Raw genomic sequence first — 18,804 nt, 5'->3', positions numbered from 1 at the left:
CCTGTGTGTAATATTAAAAATGTAATTTATTATATTGGGATTAGATTGAGCTCTGAATATGTATTACATATGACAGATATAATATTTACCTTTTACTGTCAAATAGAGGTGACACAATATGGAAACCTCAAAATTACATCACATGATTAAGGTGACAATCAGTGGGCAGCAGCATGGCTTCATGCCAGGAAGGAGCAGCGATGATGATGTTTGCTTTGAGAATGCTGATAGGGAAATATGCAGAAGGTCAGATGGAGCTACACTGTGTCTTTGTGGATCTACAAAAAGCATAAGAGAGAGGAAGAGTGGCATTTTATGAGGAAGTCAGGAATTACAGATAAGTATGTGAGGCTGTAGCAGGTCATGAGGACAGTGCGACAGTGGTGAGGTGTGTGTAGTAGGAGTGACAGATGGGTCAGAGGAGGGAGGGGTGGGATTACATTTGGGACTGGCTCTGAGCATCTTCGTGTTTGCAGTGTTGATGGACAGGTTGATAAATGAGGTCAAGCAGGAGTTTCTGTGGACTAGGATCACAGTGTGATCTGCAGTGAGAGTAGGGAGAAGGTGAAAGAGAGCCTGGAAAAGTGGAGGTATGCACTCAAGAGAAGAGGAGTAAAGGTGAATAATGCAAGACAGAATATGTGTATGAGTGAGAGGGAGACAGATGTAGCAGTGAAACTGAAAGGAAAACAGGTAGTAAGGGTGACTGCGTTTAAATACCTGGAGTTCACCACCTAAAGCAGTAGACAGTGCACAAGAGAGGTGAAAAAGAGAGTGTAGACAGGGTGACGAGGGTAGAGATGAGTATCAGGAGTGATTTGTTCCAGAAGGATCGCAGCAGGAATAACCGGGAAATTTACAAGATGGTAGTGAGACCTGCTATGACTTACAGTTTGGAGACGGTGGCACTAACAGGAAGACAGGAGGCACAGCTGGAGATTTTTCTTGTGACTGATAAGAATGGACAGGATTAGAAATGAGCATATTTTAGAGGGGCGAGTCTAGGGCACGTTGACTTGGACCTGTGCAGAGGAGAAACAGTGGATATGTTGCACAAAGGATGTTGAATATGGAGCTGCCAGGCAGGAGAATAGGACAACCACTGAGAAGGACATTTGGAGGGTTGGTGTGACAGAGGAGGATTCTGAGAGAAATGGAAGGTGTGCAAACCCCTAAAAGGAGTAGCTGAACAAATAGAAGACGGACATATACAATATACTGATAAAATGGTGGTGTAAACATGGGGAAGGTTTAAGTACTGAGCTCAGGGTATGTACAAGTAATCCCTGGATTCACACTTTTCTAAATGTTCTGTTTGAGACAGTTTTTTCTGCTCACTCAGGAGAAAAAACAGCTTTAAAAGAAAGTGGTCTTAACAGGAAATGAGCTAAAGCACCTCCAGACTGGCAAACCAACTCAGGGGCCACACTACAACCCAGTATAAGATAAATAAGGATTATTTTCAACTCCATAATAATAGGTCCCCGTTAAAATGAAACAGCCACCACATAATTGGGAAAAGCAGAACAGTTGTAGGTTGGTAAAAAAAAAAGGACGACTGATCCTTAATTGTAAGCCTTTTAATTGACCAAATAAGTGGGAAATGAGCTGTGATTCATGTAAATAGAGTTTATGTACTCCCTGATAGTTAAAAAATAAACAACAATAAATGAATTCATGCTTACAGTACATGCCCCAGCTGATGACACACAGCCTTATGTAGGCCATGCATGTGTTATTAGCAATTCAGGTGTCAGGTTTCACCATTTAGGTGACAGACTGACAGCTGAGTTGATTCTCCAGGATTACGTTAATGTAAAATATGAAAGCCAGTCATCAGTGCATGCATTTTTTCCCCTATCATCTGTTTGAACCAACGTCCCAGGGAACAGTGAATCTCACAGTAATGGAGTTTATTCCAGAAGTAACTTTATGCCGTAAAGCGCAAATGCCACTTTCTTATTTTCTCCTTCTGGTTCTGACTTTACACACTTTGCTGCCGAATGTCCTCTTGTTGCACTCAGCTGTGCTTTTTAAAGGAAAGTGACGAGAGTGATAACATAGTGAGAAATGCTCCAATTTAGCGATGTAATTAATGAAAGCTTCTCAGTATGCGTTGCTGCATTTTATTCTGAGCTGATTCCCCCTTCAGTGGATGCAGAAACTAATTGTTGTGCCTCTTCTATGATATGTTTTTGTCAAATCTTCCTACAAAACTGCACCTGAGTGTCTACCATAAGTGGGATAAGTATCATCACTGGAAAGTAAAAGTAAAGGCATTCATAGCAGCACTCGATATTATTCCATGAAAAATGCTTCATGCAAAAAGCTGAACAATTGAGCCTAAAGAACTTGTGAGATGGTTGAATTGAAATGGAAAGCCTCATATCTTTACTTTATTGGATGAGTGATGTGTCTGAGCTTATTTATTTATTTATTTTCCAACAAGCTTTAATTTGTGTCAGTTGCAAATATGATCTCATATAACACAACATCCTATCCATCAGCACGGGACAGGGTCCAAAACCCAGAGACGCACACTGGTAATGTGTGAAAGATACAGAGAAACACAATCAGTAAAAAAAAAATCAATGTAAGGTCCTTAAATTGTAAGTAAAAAATATTAGTCTTATTGTCAGTAAATTATTTAAATTACATTTGTGGATTTTTAGAAATCATCTGTATAAAGTAAACATCATCTAAATATCCATAGCTGTGGCTGGTGTTTCTGAGTGATCTACTTTATATAGACGACCTATGAGGTCACTAGTCTGGTGCTATTGCACGTTTTTCTTATTCTATAATACATTGTGTGATACTGTATTGTATTTTGCCATTCCCCAAGTTGAGCCATTTTATCTTATGCATGTTATTGTGTTCTCTACACTGTTGTGTTGTTCAGCCCCTGATTGATCCTGCAAATTTCATTGTACTAGCCCTGCTTGTCCACTTAACAGCTGCAAGTACTTTAAGTAGTAAATAAGGCTAGGACAATACTATATGAATGCGGTCCAGTTTTATTTTCCAGAGTCCAAAACTAGATTTTTTTTGTCTATCTGATTTTAAAAAAAAATGCTGTGTACAAAAAATACAACCAGCAGAGACAAGTTCTCTTTTTCTTTGAATGTAAAATGAAAATGAAAACAATAATGTTTAAGTGTTTTAGGGAGAACACTTTTTTTCCTCTCAGACTTGTTCTCGTTCACTCTAATCCTGCCATTAATCAGATAGAGAAAAAAAAACTCTAATAGAAACAGAACAGGCGCTCCTGGTGCTGCTGTACTGGGAGATTAATTGACTTTATATTTCATTGTGTGAGTGTGTGTGCTGCAGTAATTCTTTGCTTGTGGGAACAAAATGTTCTCATAAGGAGAAGGAAATTAGGAAAATCTTCCAAAGTGGTGATTTTATCCCTTACTTAGCTAATTTAGGATGAAATCTGAAGATCAACAGCAGGATTATGTACAGGTTTACACTTGGACTGCTCCTCTGCGAGGACACGTGTTAGTGTCTATTTATTTAAACTGCAGAATCCAGATTTCCTATAGAAACATTAAAAGAACTACCTTTTAGTTAGAAATGAAAGTGTTAAATGTGTGTGTGTGTGAAGTACGAATGTGCATCAGGTATTATGGCTTCATAAAGCAGCTAGACGAGATGTCACTTCTAAAAGGAGGATCTGGGACATTAGCCTTCTGCAAATCAGGAGAGAGAGAGTGAGCAGAATGACATGAAGGGAAATTGAGAGGAAGGGAGTTGGGACTTATGTATGATGAGCATAAGTGGAGCGAGTAAAGAAAAGAAGCAGGATGGAAAAATGACATGAAGAAAGAGGATATCAGTCAAACATCAGCTGGCGATAGATACGGAGGAATAGGACAAAAGTGGTAAAGGTGAAAAGAAGAGCATGAGGAGGGACGAAGAAGGTAAGACTGAAAAAAAGTACAATAGCACAATAGGTCTCCTTTTCCCTTCTTGCTTTAAAAAGAAGTTAAATCTTTCATGCTCTCTTCCTTCTTGCATCTCTTGTTTTTTTCTTTTCCTCCTTCCCCTGCTCCCCTTCATTGAATAACAACTCGTTTTCCTCTTCTGTTCTGCTGTGAAGTCACACAGAGGCCAAGTGTATGAAGAGAAGGCAGTGGAGAGATTAAGGAAAAGAGCAAAATATTTCCAAGTCAAAATAAGGCAAAGTCTGTGCAGTAGTGTTCTTTATGAAAATAACTGAAAGAAAGATGCCAAAGATATGAATTAGTAGCGGAAGAACTGAGGAGAAGAACAGAAAAAGCAGAGAGGTCTCTGGTGTGCTTCTAAGCTAGAGAGACGACCCAGAAAAGTCAAGAGTAAAAAAAATGGACTGCCAGGAAAGGAGGTCTATTCTATAGGGAGGGCAAGGAGGAGGGGCTGGAGGGAGGGAGGTAAAGGCTGCAGGTGTTCATTTGTTATACTGAGCAATATGGCAGCAGGGAGTGTGTTCTTAGGTGTGTTTTAGTCTGATGCGGGAACAGAGATCGAGTTGTTGCTTTAACACAGTGTTTTTCTCCACGGGGTACAAAAGCACGTCAGCAGCGCCACATGGCAGGGGAAGGTTTGATGAATTTCTTACCCGGAGATTATAATGCAATATGACATCCTCTTTAACAAACCAGCAGCTCGTCTCTTTTCACACCAATGGGAATGAAAGAGCTGCGAGGAGACGAAGATCTAATGTTGGCAAATTCTCTGTGCCGAATGTCGCTCACTGCTTTGTAGAAGACAGTTTGAATTTCTTTGAAGCCTTATTCAGATTGAACACAAAGCAAAATGGAAATCAAGGAAATGGCAAGGTCCTTTTAGAGACGATTGTTACTGCTTGAAAGACATTAATGAAATGCCTAAGAGTAATTATTTGGGCAGTAAAGGGGACCTCGGATCACCAGTTCAGTCTGAGTGAAAAAATTTTTTAAATATTAAATAAAAAAGAGGGAAAAAAGCTTAAAAAGGATGGTAAGTTTTTTCCTACAGCTCACGCTAGTACTACTCAGCTGCACAGCATTATGGTTTCATTATTTTCACATCACGATCAGCATCCAAAGCACAAAACAAATGCAATTCTAATTGAAAATAAAAGAAAAAGCACACACCACCATCTTTACTATAATAACGAATAGCTATGCCAACCACCACAGAACAGAGCCCCCTACTGTGCGCATGTGTTGCATTATTGGCAAAGGTTTCCTGTTTCAGCCATTTACCAGCTCTTACTCCGCATCCTTTGTGTGTCCTTCTTGCTTCCTTATGTTGTGTTACTGGCAGTATTGTCTGGTTGTGTAGATCCAAACAGAAACCAACATCCATTCAAAAACAAAAACATTTTTTGTTTGTTATTTTGTGTTTTAATGGACTCCAAAAGACCTAACAGCACTCATATTCAATCTGTGTGACATAAGCACAAGCTCAGATCAAGTCAAGCATTTGTTACGTGTGCAGATGCATAGTGTTGATACTGAATTTGCTAGCAATGGGTTCACTGAAAATGTGTCCTGCTACTACTAAGTTATCCACCTGCACAGTTCAACCTTTGTAAAAATCACACCCAAAATAAAAAATCTTTTCATTTAATTCACCCAGTGATTAAAATTATCCCAAGTGTAAATGGAAACTTAGTTGTGTAGAAATGTAAAAGATTTTGTCATATCAGTGCATCTGGCCAAGAGCAGCTCTGTATTTGCATGCATTCTGCAAATTGTAGCATAAAATGTAGTTTAAACAGCTGCCCGATTCCTCATTCAGCAGTATGTTAGGCAAATGTGATGTGAATGCAGCTGACCTTTAAAGCAGGCAGCAACTCATGAGGTTCTAATAAAACATGAGCGACTAGCTATCAGATATTGCGGCTTATATCTATTGCAAAAAGCATTCTCTTGGTGTAGCAGGCCTGCAAATGAATGGATTACTTGCTGACAGCGAGCTAGAACCATCTGGCACTCTGAAGCGTTCTTGCTTTCAGTGATACTAGATAATTGATGAAATAAATCGATTTCTATGCTGGACCCTATTGTAGAATTTGTGCTTTCCAGACACCATTTACACTGGCAACTAACTCACTGGGGGTGCTTAAAATAACTGATCTCCTTTTAAATACCCCTTCAGATTTCAGACTGACATAGTTCCAAATAGGGGCTGGACTCAGACACTAGGACGAGATGCAGGGATCCAAGCAAGGACTAAAAATAACAAGAAAGCCAAAGAATTAGGGAAAGGTAGAAAAAAAAAATACGTAAGATGAGTACAGAAATGAAATGAAGGTCTGAATGATGCCTGACTGTCTTGACAGGCTGCATTGTGACAGCCTGAGAGCAGGAAGTCAAGTTGACGTGGGTTTCAAGTGGAGACAAAGCCAGACGAGACAGCCTCTGCGATTCCTCTCCAAACATACCGTTACATAATGAATGAGAGTGAGATTTCATTCTTAATGCCACAGCCTGTTAACAGCCGTGCTTTGTGTGGTAATGACAGGAAGCCACCGAGAGGCAATTTGAATGTGTTGATCCGACGAGCTTTGACAGCCACCTCCCATTGTCTCTCATGACAGGTTAAAATCACCACTTCCTGCTCAGGCTCCTGGTAAACTGCTGTGATTACTAGAACCTTTAATGAGTTAAATAGAAATATTAAGTAAAAAAAAAAACTTTTCCTACTTCATAGTTTCCCCCTTTGTCCAATTTGTTTTTGGACTCTTCTTCCTTTCGTTCTTCTCTTTTATCATCATGTTTCATTGTCTTCCCTCACCTCTTTTCAGCCATCATTGCCTCTAATTTTCTGCTGTCTCCTTCACCTCCTGCTCTCACCTGTCATAATTTTTTCCCGCTCCTTTTCCTCTTTTGGCAGTCCTTTCTTCCTGTGCAGTGACCTGACTCTTCACCTCTCTGTTTTCTGACATTATGCCCATCTTCCGTGCTGTCAAAAACTAGCTATGAGTTATAGCAACTTGGATTTTATTTTTGTTGCTTGAACATCATTTTTGCGAGATGTTGCAGACACCACAGTCAGTGCTTAGACCCATTCTGGGTCTAAATAAAACCTCTCACTCAAATAATTCAATATATTGTAGAAAAAGAAAAGGAATTAATGACAGATTTATTATTTTAAAGCATCTTAGTGAGTGGAAATCTTGATTTCCCATACCCTTGTTTCCCTTCCTTACCCCTAACTGGTTACAGCAAATGAGCCGGGTTTGTCAGAGGTTTCTTCCTGTTAAAAAGGGGTTTTTCCTTTCCACCTTTGCCAAGTGCTTGCTTACTGATGCTTGGTGTTTTCCCTTTATTATTGTAGGGTGTCTACCTCACAATGAAGCACAATGACATGACTGTTGTTATGATTTGGCGATATATATATAAATAAAACTGAATTTGAATTAGAAACTAAATTAGTCCAACATCTGTATATTTTTTTTCACTACAGCTGTATTTTGTTGTGTTTTCTGTGTTATTATCATATTTCCAAAGAGATTTTTGGAAGACAAATACATTAAATGTGTCAGCAAAATATATTTTACACTATGTCCTTTTTCTGGCAAATAAAACAGCTCTTGTGTATACACTTAAGCAGCTTTTTAAGGGAGGACAACAATTGATATCTGAAAATTCATAATTTTTGAGAAAACATGCACTTTTTCTGTCCTCATAGAAAAAGTTTCAGTCCTTGTCCTTTCTTAGCTCGGCTAAAGGAAACATAACACTGTAAAGCGAAGAACAATAAAACGGTAATGGCTACTAAAAAGAAGAGACAAAACTGCAAAAGTAAAAACAAGGGTCCTGAAATCTGAATAAATTGGCAGTAATATGATTCAATGAAACAAACTCTTTAGAAAAACAACCAGTTAAACAGCTTTGAACTACATCTGCATAGTGTTAACTCACTTCAAATTACTACCAAACAGAATCTGCACAGTAAAGACGAATACACAGTTAACTACAGGAGACTCAGAGGCAGGCTGCTCACATTATATCACAGCACTGCCCGAATGACATCAGTGCTTCCCTTAAATTAGATGTCAGCAACAAGGTGAGTTTGCTGATTGGTGAGCTGGATGGGTTGCCTTTCCAATCAGGGTCGAATGAATCCTGGAAGCAGACTAATTGGCACTTGGGTCCAATCATGGTTCAAGGACTGCACAGCAGGATCTACATATCATGAAAACACAGAAGAGGTTAAGCAGATGGGTGGGTGACAGTGGTCAAGGCCATAACATTTGGCAAATGTTCTTATTTGAGTGCTAGATGAGATTTATTGCCACTCTCGTATCTGATAAATTTAAATTAAGGCTACAGCTAGCAGCACAACCACCCCACCTCCCCTCCTCATGACCTCCCCCTTCTGATGCTTTAATTTGTGAACACTTAAGAGAAAATATATCACAGCCACCGCTTTCATTTAGTTTTACTCGAATTTCTTAAATTTGAAATGCTCGCGAAAGAGCCCTTTTCATGAAACCGCATGAAGATAAACATGTGCTCCACCTACTGATGTCTCAGAATTTTAGCAGTAACATTTACAATCCGTTTGTTTGGTATCATAATGCTAATAAAATCAAGCTACATAGCAAAAAGCTTAGAAAATTATCTGATGCTATTATTGGATCAACTAAGCTCAGATTATCCAACGCTTTTTGTCTCTGTTCTTGCAGAAGTGTTGCATCTACACTAAGTAACTGAGTGTAAAGATGTTCACTGGCTCTAACTGAATTTTCTATGGAACATGTTTCTGTAATGAATATTAGGAGTTGCTGTAAAGATGTATGTAACATGCACTGAATCTAATATGATGTCCTCTCATTGGGAGAGATTTTGTGAGTAGAAAATAGTCCATCACTGTACAAAGATATGCTCATGGATATTTTCTCAGTAGTGTTCCAAATTCTGTTTGCAGCTCTGGGGATTTGTGGTCTCTTTTCATATAATTGAAAGCATTCATTTCAAAATTAATTAATTATATTTTAACATCTATTAATCGCCATTTACAATCCCCCAAGAATCAGTTTACCACCAAGAATTTTCTCTCCAACAGCACCTTAAGGACACGAAGACTTTTGTAGTGATATTTCGCTAGTTTATCAGAACAAAAAGTATCCATAATTCTTTTTTATCCACATTTCTGTCAAAATGTTGAAAGATAATTCATTTTACTGTGATAGAGGACTAACTAAAGAAAAGAAAGTAACACAGATGTTAGGCTTTTTGTTTAATGATAACATATGCAACCTGTCTTTTTCTATACATCCTTATTTACTGGGTCCTTTTTTATTTTTAGACAAACCAGGGGTGCACACAGTAGATTATCAATAATCCATTAAAAACAAGACAATTTGTCATCTGGCGTTATGAAATTTTAAAACTGTAACAGCTGTTAGAATATCAGAGTGAGCTTGGATTAGCTGGTACAAGAAAATATACTTTGAAAATAAGTTTTGGGATTGTTACTACTTGTAAAAAAGGAAATGTGCTTTTTCAGGTCAACTCTAAGTTATGATGTGTAAAATACTTTATAATATTTTGGAGAAGGTTTCCTTAAAAATGACCTCTAGTGTCCGTATAAAATAATTCTAATATAGATCTAACTCAACTTTGGACCATTTCTTTCTAATTTCATTGTTATACTTGATTCTTCAGAGTCTATTTTCAAAAGTCCTTGCTCAGGCATTTTCTTGCTTTTAAAAAAAGTGCTTGTTGGAGCCTCTGCTTCCATTCTGGACCAGTTATTCCTCTTCACTGCCCTGCGGTTCTAATATAGACCTTGGCGGGAACAAATCACCATAGTGCCAGCTGTAATAGAGGTTAGAGGACTCTCTTGTGTGGATGTGAGAGTGAGTGCTTACACAAGGGCTTTTTGTGTGCACGTGTGAGTCCTTTATCAAAGAACTAGCCAAAATCATGTTAAATTTATTTCATTGAAAGGACCAACAAAATTGGTGCTCCTTAAAGTGATTTATTCTCCCTGCAGCAACACAAGAAAACTGTCCAGTCATCGCTTGTAAGTAGAAAAAGGGTTCTTGCACTGCCATTGATTTGATCAAGATATTATCACTGATAATGTGCTGGATAGAAATGTTATACTGGTTCAGACACTAGTCTGATAAGATAATCCTACACCATATCTGACTTTATTATGCTTCCTTTTCAGATTGTACAGGGACCTGTTTGATTACCTGAAACTAATCAGTTTTTTAAACTTAAAAAGTTGTCTTTTTAACTTTTTATCTTAATGAGGACAATATTTTTTGGTTTCTGAACATGTATTGTTCTGCATTGTACTGTACCTCAGGTCCAGTACAGTCTTTAGCATTGAACATCCACTTTTCTACCAATTAGCAAATGCTGGGATGCTAATACACTAAACTCCAATGGTACTTACTGCATGTTTTGCCTTATGGTAACTTTGCAAGTCAAAAATCTTTAAACTGCTAATCATTAGAGTAACAGTCAGAACATGTTGGGATGCTGATGTTAACACTAGTACAGTGGCTACAAGACTGCAAAGTTTTGCATGTAGTAAACTGCGAGATTTTTTTCCTTTTTGATCCGTTAAAAAAATAAAAAAAAACTATCAGGTTAGAGTCAAAACAGATGTACTAGATGAAAAAACGCTGATAGGACAAAGTATTTTCATAAAAAAAAAACAATAAAAAACCCAAAAAGTAAATAGTTATGAATTTGTTTGCCTGCAATTGAGTGAAATAAGTATTTGAATTCTGGCTCCAGTGGGCAAGAATCCAGTCTGTGCCCACATGGCACACAGATTGCAATTAATCAGTCATTAAATTACAGATCCTCCTGATCCTCCTGAAGTCTTGGGTGGTGGAGCAGGTCACCTACTAATCAGAAGGTTGGTGGTTCGATACCTGTCTGCTCCAGTCTACATGCCAAATATCCTTGGCAAGAAACTAACTCCAAGTTGCTCTCCAATGCATGAATGCGTGTGAACCAGTCCATTTACCATGTGTATGAAGCACACCTGTCCACAGAATCAGTTTCTTCCAGTCCAACCTCTCCATCACCATGGGCACAACCAAAGTCAAATGATGTCAGAAACAAAATTATAGACCTATACAAGGGTTAAATAGGCTACGAGGCCATCAGCAAGGAGCTTAGTGAGAACGTGACAACTGTTGGTGCGAATATTTGGAAATGGAAGAACTATAAAATGACCATCAAATGCTCTAAGTCTGGAGCTCTATGCAAGATCTTGCCTCATGGGGTGAGGATGATCATGAGAAGGGGTTGTGGATCAGCCCAAAACTACACAGGAGGAGCCTTGTTCGTGTGTAGTGTGTCACCATTGGTAACACACTACACCGGTAATGGCGCCCAAGGTCCCCTATGCTTGCAAGCATAGGGAACATGTACAGGCAAATGATACAGAGATGGTTTGGGATAAAGTTCTGTGGTCACATGAAATCAAAATCAAACTCTTTGGCATTAACTCAACCAGCAGTGTTTGGATTAAGTGAATACTATCTACCTCCACAGTCACACGTGGAGGTGGAAATATTATACTTTGAGGCTGTTTTCCCGGTAAGGGTACAGGTTGACCTCACTGCATTAAGGGGCCAATGGATGGGACTTGTTTTCATTCATAGGGCTTGTTTTGTAAAAACAACAGAACTGTAATTAAAAAAACATATTTTATGATAAACTCTCACCCTATCATAGCTGGCATAGGCTCCGCCCCCAATGACCCGGAACTGTAAGAGCAGACAAAAACGAATGGATGAATCTTCCCATATGGAAAAGAAATAGTAAAAACTTTCATGAGTAAATCATATAAGGTTTACATGATTTACTCATGAAAGTGGCCACTTTCTCATTACTTTCATATATTGTTTTAGTAAGTATCCAAAACATACAAGTTTCATTATATGATTTTTCAAGGGATCTTATATCTGTTTTCACTCTTGTATGCTTTTCATACAAGTTTCACACAAGACAGATACAAACTTTATAAGATTTATATATATCTTTTCCATATCAGTTTTTACCACCATAGGGATTTCATAAAATAACAAACTCTGCCGTTCTTTGCATTTTACACAAAATTATGTAAATATTGAAAAAAAGTTTTAATGGTGATCAAACATGCTTTGCATTACATAAAATTGTAAAAAATAATTAAAAACTGAGTATTTTACATTTCTTTCTATCATGTGAGTGTCTTATAAACTTCCTTTAGCTGCTTTGGCTTGTATCAAAGAGTAAAAAAAAGAGTTAAGTGTATGGGGTCTGTCAGACAACGAGGATAAATATGAGTTGTGTAATTCTCTGGAAAGCTGTTTATCACTTTGTTAAATTGCTTCAGTGGCAGAGTACTTACAGTATGGAGGAGCAGAAATAAATCATCTTTCTTTTTTTCTCCCTTTCATTATCACATTTCATCGATGCTGCCAACCCTTCATTTTATCTCTATCTTTTCTGTAGCTCTCGATCCTGCCACTCAAACTCTGTCTTGTTCTTTTTAATTTGGGCTTCTTCTCTTTTGTAACTCGCCATCTTGACAGATATTTTTCTTCTTCCAAGAGGCCCTGCCTCTTTACATTATTTTTTCTTCCTGTCTCTCTTTGTCTTTCTATCGGAAAATAACTAGCCTTTTGCTGAATATAACATCGCTTGTTCTTCTAACACAATAAATGTTTTATAGATGAGAAACAGTCATCCAGTATGTTCAAATCAGAGCAATGAGAATCTTAGATTTGTGTGGAAGTGGTATTCAAGTAAATAATGCATACGTATGCTGACGTCAGTGTCCTCATATCTTCCTTGATGTCACTAGACTGAGCACTTTTTCTCAGAAGCCACAGGGATGGAAAGAAATGATTCAATGAGGTTCTGTTAGTATTTTTATCCAGTGAGTGTTTAGCTGGTCTTACAGAGGGATTTGGGCTGGCTGTAGCTCAGGAGGTAGAGCAGGTTATACACTGGTAGATGGTTCGATCCCTGGTTGCTCCAGTTTGCATGCTAAAGTATCCTTGGGCAACATACTGAACGCCAAGTTTCTTTCTGGAATGTGTGTGAATGTTAGACAGGAAGCACTTGGGTAGAAAAAGCATAGAAAAAAGTTCTGGTATGAATGATTCAATGAGGCATGTTATATAAAGCGTTTTGAGTGCACGATCGTGGCTCAAAGAGTTGGCAGTTCGTCTTGTAACCGGAAGGTTGCCGGTTCAAGCCCTGGCTCGGACAGTCTCGGTCGTTGTGTCCTTGGGCAAGACACTTCACCTACCACCTACTGGTGTTGGCCAGAGGGGCCAATGGCGTGATATGGCAGCATCGCCTCTGTCAGTCTGCCCCAGGGCAGCTGTGGCTACAACTGTAGTGTGTGAATGTGAGAGTGAATGAATGGTGGAATTGTACAGTGCTTTGAGGGCTCCGAAAGCGCTATATAAATGCAATCCACTATTATTATTATTAAGTGTTTGTAGTATATGATGTTCGCCCACATTAGAAGATCTTAACAACAAATATAATCAAATTGCTCATGACAGCATGAATTGTATTATTTTGTTGATTACGTGACCTTATAACTTCGTAATAATCCCCTTAATTAAAAGTCAATACTTTCCTTTATTAAATACAACATACACTGTGTTTGGTACTACTTTGTGCATGCCAATATAAAAATTTAGTGTAGACATTAAATGGTATTTGATACTGTCCCTGCTGTTTTCTTATGCACAATAGTATAGAACTTCAAATTTTCAGCTTCCTTTGAAATGCATGCACAGTTCATGGAACAAAAAGCTGCATAAATATACATGAGCGAGTGAATGAGTAGTGAATCATGACTGAGTTTAAAGCTTAAAAGAATTATTCACTAGTGAAAATGCTAACTAGTACAATGCCCATGTGACTTCTGAAGCTGCCGATGTGAGAATACTTCCTGCTTCTGATTGCCTTACCCAGGCAGCTCCTTTGGTTTAACTCTGTTAACAGTAGCAAAACCACTTGAGAAGTGTGTACTGTACATGAGACAGAATAACTTACCAAGATGGCCTGACCTGTTTCACAATATTGTCACATTTAACGGCTGATGACAAATGCCAACTTATTTCTAAAAAGCACGGCTTGAGGTTTGCTCGTAGCCATAAGTGTTGGGCACTTATTAAAAGTGATTTAAGGAAACAAGAAAAAAAGATACAGTAACTGGATGCTGGGAGATGTGCTAGACCAAGTCTGATACAGATGATTACACCATGTAGCTTACATAACCTAGAGGCACAGGACATTATTGGAAAAATAAAATTAAAAAAAATCTCCTGGTTAAGTAAAAGTTAACACAAAACAATTTATTGCTGATTTTTTGGTGCCAAAGTGTACCACTGTAAATCTTGTAGAATCCATAGATTAGCATATTTGGCAGCTCATAAATGACCAAACAGGTATTCGGCAAGTCTTGCAAAAACGATATGGCTTTTCATCATGTTGGAGGAGGAGGAGGTCAACCAGAGTGCAGCAAGTTCACTAATGAACCAATGACAAATGAAGATCTTTGTAACTGAGATTTTCAAACAATATAAAGGGTTAATCAGAATACTGGCAGCTCATCAATAACTTTTTCACAGGTCACAGGGACATTTCATTTCACCTGAGAGGAGATAACAGATAAGGCATGTACATAGAAGAGAAAGCTTTGATTTCATTCTCCTTAACTGCACCTATATTTCTCCCTCTGAAAGGAGTTTGTTAGTGTGCACAGTTTTCAATATATAATTTTCAGGTTTTGTGTGATGGCACCAATACAAATGTGAGCTGATTTAATCTTCTTGAAAATTGGGTAAAGATCACATCAAATCTGAAAATCTGTAAAAATTTTATATTACCCACAGTTTTTCATGGAGCGTCTTCAAACTTCACAGCAATATACTAGGCCTCGGGGAACATGAGTACCTAGTTTGGCTAAGCATTTGACCTTGACTAACATTGTTAGCACTCAAGGTCAATGATGACATTGAAATTTTTTTTTAAGAATCAAGTAATCAAGGTATCAAGTAATATGTCATATTAGAGGGCTTGGTGAGAACAGCAAAATGCACTTTTTATGTTTCCAATATGATGCCCTACAAAGTCACAATGACATCATAAAGTTTCACAAAACCACTCTAGATCTTAAAATCTCTGTCAATATGGATTTCCATATTACCAATTAGTGCTCTCTGAGAGCTGTTGTTGTATACAGTATTGATTTAAATATACAGTATATATGCTAAAACAGAGATTGCATGATGCATGATCAACATGCTCCCCTGGCCAACATCAATAGACTGGGCTGACCTGGGAGGATGGTCAGCTAATGAGGCCCAACGAACACCATAAAAGCCTGCGAATATACTCACTCAGTCACTCCCTTAAATTCACCTTGCACCTCCACATTACATCTATCTTCTGCTTAAATTGCTAATATGAATATAAAAAAATTCCCTACTTTGTTGAGTGTACAAGTTTTATTTTTATTTTGAAAAACTGAGACACACTTTACAAGCACATACTACTGTACATACTGTGAGAATCTGTACTTACATACTGTAGCTAATAATACAACTTTATATGGGAAATGCAGAAATAAGTACGTATGGTACACTTAATTAGTAGTGCCTGCTCATACTAATTAAATACCTCTCAGCTGTGACTACATGCATGATCTGATGGATGTCTAGTTTGATGTCAGATAATCTTTGGCCTCAGTCACATCCTCGTTTAAAGTGAGATGAGGGGTGGCTACCACTTTATCACCCCATCTTGTTCCGTTTCATGTGCAAACTAGTGTAACAAGACTGTTACTGCGAGTGTCCTCTAACTACAAACACGATCTTGTGTTAGTGAGGCAGCTTTACTTTTTTATGCACATACACTAACTGTACAAAGACCATCTTACCAAACAGTCATGTATCTTGGTGTTAGGTTAGATAGCCTGTAAACAGGGAGCACCAATCACTGTGGTAGAGGTATGTGTACAAGGGACCCAGGTGCCATCACACTGCTGCTTAAATGAGAAGAAACTGATTAATTCACGGGCAGCAGCTGTGCCAATAAACTCCTGCAGCTGAGCAAAACTATCCTGATACTATAATCAGTCTGAAACATTGTTTGTCAGTTAATCTATCCTAATATCTTTGAGCAAGGCATTCAAACTGGGGTATCTCCTGGCCAAACACATAAGACTGTGACAGTACTCCCCAGTGTTCAAAAATAGTATAGCACACTCAGCAAAACCCTCAATTTCTAGGAAGGTTAAAAAAATGCTTATCTACCAATAAAGTAATTAGCGCTGACTCCTTCTTCCGGCGTTCAGTGTTCTGCTTTGCCCATCATATGTGGTGCCAAAGCTTTGAAAAGGCAGCTTCTTTTTCATCTCCAGCCTTAGTCATCGCTCGTCATCGTCTGTAGTACCGCTACCAGGAAAGTCATTTTTTAAATAAATGCAACTCTCTCAGCGCCTCCCAGAATCCTCTCAATCTGACAGGCACCTTATGCCAAATCATCTCTTTCTGTAATGAATAGTCTACTGGTGACAAAGTAATTTCACTCACTGGATATTGCTGTACATCCATTTAGTTTCATTTAACCACTGATTCATCCACAGAGGTTCAGACATGCAGCGATGACTGTCCCTTTTCCAACAAAGTATGCATTAACACATTTTTGCATATGTCATGTTATGAAGAATGGAAACAATAACCTGATTGACAAATTACATATAGATAATTGCTAAAAAAAATTTATCTGCAGAACTAAAATAAGCAGGGAGTCTGCTTTTAAATTGGCTATAATATGTACAGTACAATTTAGGAGGAGGACTTCTATAAAGTATTCCCAATAGCAGTTTTAGATTTCTGCTTCTTCTTCCCTATGTGAGAAATTAGGTCAAGTTAAAATTCACTTCCCCCCCCCCCCCCCCAACACACACACACAAAATGTGGCCTAGAGAGGCAAACTCACTGTGGAAGTACAGAAGGGTGGGTGAGCAAATGGATACATCACAATCTCTCAGCACGGCACAGGAGGCAAACACTGCCCCAGAAGTGTGTGAAGTTGAGTTTTTAAACTTTATAAAGGGTTTCTCAGAAAAAAAAGGTCCTTCCTGAGAAAAGAGGGAAGTTATATGATGCTACAGTTCACTCTATGGCAGTAACACTGACAGGGCTTTGACATGATAACACCCCACTGTGCAAGAAGGGGATGTATTTGTGATGCTGTTTGGAAAGTTGGAGAGATGTTGTCTGTAGCTGTACATAGAAAATTTGACCACACTGCCAAGATTATATTTGGCAGTGTCTCCTAAGTTGTGAATCATGAAGTGATTTTTAAAAAACAGTTTTCTTAAGTACTTTAGATACATTAATGATTCATAATGCTGGTGACTTTGCAAGTGCAAAACTTCTATAGAGCATGCTATTTAAGCTGCTTTAAGCTGCCTGAGACTGCTGTCTACAGTATCTGCAAGCCACATTGCAACCCACCTCTAACACAGCTGCTCCTTTCATGTCATATTTGTCTTAATTAAGGACATATTTGACATATATTCATGAATATTATTTGTATATGGGATTCTCGCTACTGCTGTCAAAGTGCCTTAAACTAACTTACACTCTATCATAAACATTCACACATATTTGCACATCACAAGCAAATACTTATTTTGTCATTTTTAGACATTTTACCAGTAAAAGTCTGAAATCAATTTTGGGAGATTTATGTTAAGGCAGATCCCAATTCACTGCAGAAATATCTGCCTATTGAGTGAGTTAGGCCACAAGGTATGACCTACCTTGTCTACAAGTCTCCCTGTCTGTATGTTGGTCAGATAAGTTGTCTGAATGGAGAGCGACTATTTTTGTATCTGCTCTGCTTTCATTAATATCTCTCTGCTGGGAGACAAACTAATGAGTCCTGGCTCACTGATTGCTACATCACAACTTTTGTGCGTCACCTCAGACACTTTTTGTGCTACATCACAGCAGGCACACTTCATCACACGCTGTGAACTACATTCACCAGAAATGCAGGAGGCTATTTTAGATTGGAGTGAGATTTTATTTTTATTCTTTTTTCCCCCTCTTTCAGAGGTGGAGAACAGAGAGGAGAAAAGACTGGGAGAAATGCCCTTGCTGATATTTATATAGAGATGACATTTAGGATAGTGGGGAAATGGTATTCACCTTTCAAGAGCATTAGGTAAACCTTATCATGTCTGAGGGGAATAATACCCAATTCTGATATTAATTCTTCACTTTTACAAAGATTTACTTTTTTCAGACATTTGATTACTTTAAAAACTTTTTAAGGTGAAAGGAAGGACAGGTCACTTGCACTTGGACCAGGGTTGGGGATGCAGTGAAAGAAAGGAGAGAATTCAAGTTGACAGAAGGAACCTTTGCAGTGAGCTTCCAGATTTCAAATGACTGCACCAGACTTAAGACCCGAGGCATCTGGAAACAAATAAACAACAGCAGCTGGTCTCAGAAGGAAAAGTGGCCAGGCTTGGCTTTCTAAGCAGATGCTGGCTGACCAACATCTGTCATCGTCATATCAGTAAACATTTGTATTTCAGGGTGATTATATCTGAATTGAATCAAAACAAACACATTTTTAGACAATGTATATGTGTATATTAGGGGTGCAACGATATTCGTATAGATATTGAACCGTTCGATACAGTGCTTTCGGTTCGGTACGCATATGTATCGAACAATACAACATTTGTAATTTATTTTATCAATTTTCCTTCTGACGATGCTGTCTGCACTGTCGAGCGCAGATCCACTGAGCGCTCAACACA

General features: G+C 38.3%; 1 protein-coding gene across 2 annotated transcripts in view; it reads left to right on the top strand.

Annotated features, from left to right (window-relative positions):
* rims4 (regulating synaptic membrane exocytosis 4) overlaps nucleotides 1–18,804 on the top strand; it is a 55,627-nt gene that overhangs the window by 9,429 nt on the left and 27,394 nt on the right. The window contains exon 1 of one of the 2 annotated variants that reach the window (XM_026167307.1): nucleotides 431–3,926. The exons of the other annotated variant lie outside the window; for it this stretch is intronic. Within the exon in view, the coding sequence (XP_026023092.1) occupies nucleotides 3,908–3,926 (19 nt within the window). The 5' untranslated portion in view covers nucleotides 431–3,907. Of the gene's footprint in view, nucleotides 1–430; nucleotides 3,927–18,804 lie in introns of those variants that run through there. 2 annotated transcript variants of the gene reach the window in all.

The sequence above is a fragment of the Astatotilapia calliptera genome, chromosome 5 (genome assembly GCF_900246225.1).
Source record: "Astatotilapia calliptera chromosome 5, fAstCal1.2, whole genome shotgun sequence".
In the NCBI taxonomy this organism is placed as follows: Eukaryota; Metazoa; Chordata; class Actinopteri; order Cichliformes; family Cichlidae; genus Astatotilapia; species Astatotilapia calliptera.
This window is presented reverse-complemented; position numbering and strand designations above follow the sequence as displayed.